Below are 3,324 nucleotides of genomic sequence, written 5' to 3'. Positions count from 1 at the left end.
GGGCAGTCCTTCTGTAAGTGCCCTATCTTTTTGCATGCATAGCAAACAGGTGTTCTGGAATTTGTCCTGTTATTATTATTCATGGCCTGCCATGAATTGGCTCCCTTTTGATCGTGTATAGATTGGAAAAAGGCATGAAAAGTTCCCCCTTCCTGTGCAGTTCGATTGGCTGCTGCTTGAGTCCAAGCAACAGTCAATTGATTACTCACATCTGCACAAAGGCGAATGCAGCCTGTAAGATCGGTCTTTGTTCTCCAAGGTCTCAACACCGGTTTGCACCATTTATTGGCATTTTCAATAAGCAAGCTGGAGAACAAAAGGCATCCCAGTTTCAGCATCAGGGAATATCTTTCCAGCTCCATCTAAGAGTCTGTGGACAAACTCAGCATAAGGCTCATCTGGTCCCTGTCTGATGTTTCCCAGGCTAAAACTAAGATTGCCAGCATTAGGCAATTGTTTCCAGGCCCTAACAAAACAACATCCAATCTGGTCAAACACGGGGCCTCCCATAGCTATCTGAGCTTGGGTTGAGGCATATTGGCCCTCCCCCATCAGCATGTCCAGTGTAGCAATAGCTACACCCGCATTTGCATTTCTGCGAGCAGTCTCACCACAGTGTTCTGCAAAGAAAGACTTCCATAAGAGGAAGTCACCGCCTGACAAAACAGCACGAGCTACTGCCTTCCAGTCATTAGGAATCAACCATGAAGTAGCCAATGACTCTAAGATAGCAGTTGTAAAAGGAGCATTTGTACCATACTGATTAACAGCCAATTTCAATTCCTTTACCAACTTAAATTCTATTGGGCGGTGCTCATATCCACCGTGTTGAGTCTGAATAACTGGAAACCCAAAAATTTCTTCTCCTCTATTTTTTGCCTCAGTTACTGCCATCTCCAATGGTGTGGGGACATAAGGTTCACGCTCAGCAAGGGCGGGCTGACTTATGGGGGATACCCCGGCAATTGCCTTTCCCGAGATAGCAGCTACAGGGTCAGCCGGAGGGAGAGGAGTCTCCTCAGACCTTTGTGGTCCCTTTAACATTCTCATTTGTTGAGCTATTTGAGCTAGCTTCTGTTCGAGTAGGAGTTCTTCCTCCTGTCTCTGACATGTCAGTCGTAACTGAGCGAGATGTGTATCTACCTCGTCATTCAATGGCGGGGCACTAGGTGGCAGGCGCTCCTCGCAAACAGGAAGACAGGGGTAGATAGATGCAGGTGGCTCCCCGTGCCACAATGGCGCTGGTGGGAGATCAGCAGGCAGGGGAGGAGGACTATCTGGAGGCTCCGGAGGAGGCTCCGAGGCCTGGGATTTCTCCTCTCGAATTTGTTCCAATTCCTCATGAACCTCTTCGAGAGCCTCAGATATTTCCCTTTGAGACGGAGTTCTCAAAGCTGTATTTAAGAGTGCCCAATAGGAGAATAAGCTCTCCGGAAACCTATCAGGATCAGAGGTCAAGGCCTTCTGCAGCTGTTTACCTACTCTTCCCCAGACTTCTAGATTTATCTCAGCCTCGTCACACAACCATGGACAAACCTCATCCAATATTTTCACAAATGTCTCCAATTGAGCCTTCTTAACTTTAACCCCTTGTACCTTTAGCAACTTTTGTATAGAGTTCCCTACATAACCTCTAGATTCCATTTGACCCATACTTTAAGAATTTGAGAGCTTACACCCCTTGTTACTACTGCTGTGATCAGGACTAACGTCCCCTGTCTCTCACTGGCAGCCCTTGTTACTACTGCCGTGATCAGGACTACTGTCCCCTGTCTCTCACCGGCAGGTACTTTCTTTATGGCCGTGATCAGGACTATCGCCCCCTGTCTCTCATCGGGACACACTTACTTACAGCCATGATCAGGACTATCGTCCCCTGTCTCTCATCGGCGGCACCCTCTTCTACAACATTTCCCTCCACTGCCATGATCAGGACTATCGTCCTCTGTCACTCATCGGCAGGAGCCACGGGGATCAGTCACGGTTCTTGTTGTAGTGCCCTGGATCGCAGGGCGCTCTTCCTCGATGTCCTTCTTACTCAGGTCCCTGTTCGGGCGCCACTTGTTGTGAGCCGCAACGTCAGAATCCTGCCAGCAGGTCCCAAACCCGAGGGAAGAACAACAGGAGAGCAGTTTCACGAACTTAGTTCCAGGCTCATGCTCTACGCAGCAAGGCCCCATTTATTTTTCAGGGTGGGGTATATATAGGCTAAAACCAAAACCAAAAGTACAAACAGGGTGTAGCAGACTGGAAAGGTCACAAGGTTCTACAAAACAAGTATTATGGGCTACATTTGCTAGGTAACAGGTCAGACCACCAGTTGAACCAGCCTGTTGTCATGGGCTACAGCATGTCCGTGCCGGCGGGATGACTCAAAGTTCAACCATGGCTAGGCCTATGTCAAGGCTTACCATGATGGCTCACCATAATAATGCCTTGATTGTCACTAAAAATTTTCCAACAAAAGTCTTTGTTGAATGTCTTTCATGTCAGTGCCATCTTGCTGATCCTAAAAGATTGACTGATATATAGTGAACACTTATGAAGTCCTGGCTTCTGGGAATAATGCAAGTTGACAACACGTGTGATTTTATTTGTTGCTTACATCTTACATACACCTCAGGGAAGAGATGTTATTACCCCCATGTGAGGAAATAGAATCCCTAAGAGTTTTTTTAGAATTGGGACCTATGTCATCTGACTAAGATGTGTTTGCTGGGATGCATTTAAGATGAGAGGGTTTCTAAGAAGGTGAACATTTTCATCATGGCTGTCATGTTTGTTTCACATTCCATGTTCAGGTTGTAATTAGTAGAACATATCAAGTGTGCCATTCTAGTCCTGACGCCATCTTCAAGCAATCTGTCAGTTTATTGTCCAAATTGTTGTACATTGAAATTTACAAAAATGCTGTAATCATAGTTAATAAGTCCCAGGCAAACCAGAGTAGATGGTTACCACAAATAATGCTATAAACATCCTGTTTATTCTCTTTAGACTGTCTTACTGCTATAGACATAGTCAATTTTTAGTTGTAGATTTTGGTTTTGTCATGTGGCTAACTCACTGTGTATTGTATTCATATATGAACTTTATATAATTATACTATGATTTTCTTTTTGTGGAATATGTCTGTGTATCATTATAATTTTTAGTGATATTTAGTGAAATAAAATTCAGAAATGATGAATTAGCTAGGGGTAAATGTTTAATATTCTTATATATGATCATAATGATGAAGAAATTACCCTACTTTTCAGTATTTATTTTTAAGAAATGATTGAAAAAGACTAACTAGAAATTGTGTATAAACTTTATTCATCA

The 3,324-nt window shown here is 44.1% G+C and overlaps 1 protein-coding gene across 1 annotated transcript; it reads right to left on the bottom strand.

The window, feature by feature from the left end:
• Positions 1-294: 294 nt before the first annotated feature.
• LOC104866070 (endogenous retrovirus group K member 10 Gag polyprotein-like) lies at positions 295-1,653 on the bottom strand. The gene has a single exon (XM_010629888.1). The coding sequence runs from the start codon at positions 1,651-1,653 to the stop codon at positions 295-297; it is 1,359 nt and encodes a 452-aa protein (XP_010628190.1).
• Between the last annotated feature and the right edge of the window lie 1,671 nt (positions 1,654-3,324).

This window comes from Fukomys damarensis, unplaced genomic scaffold (genome assembly GCF_012274545.1).
Source record: "Fukomys damarensis isolate Sample0158 unplaced genomic scaffold, DMR_v1.0_HiC HiC_scaffold_18, whole genome shotgun sequence".
NCBI lineage: Eukaryota > Metazoa > Chordata > Mammalia > Rodentia > Bathyergidae > Fukomys > Fukomys damarensis.
Note: the sequence above shows the minus strand (reverse complement) of the source record. Positions and strands in the feature narration are given on the sequence as shown.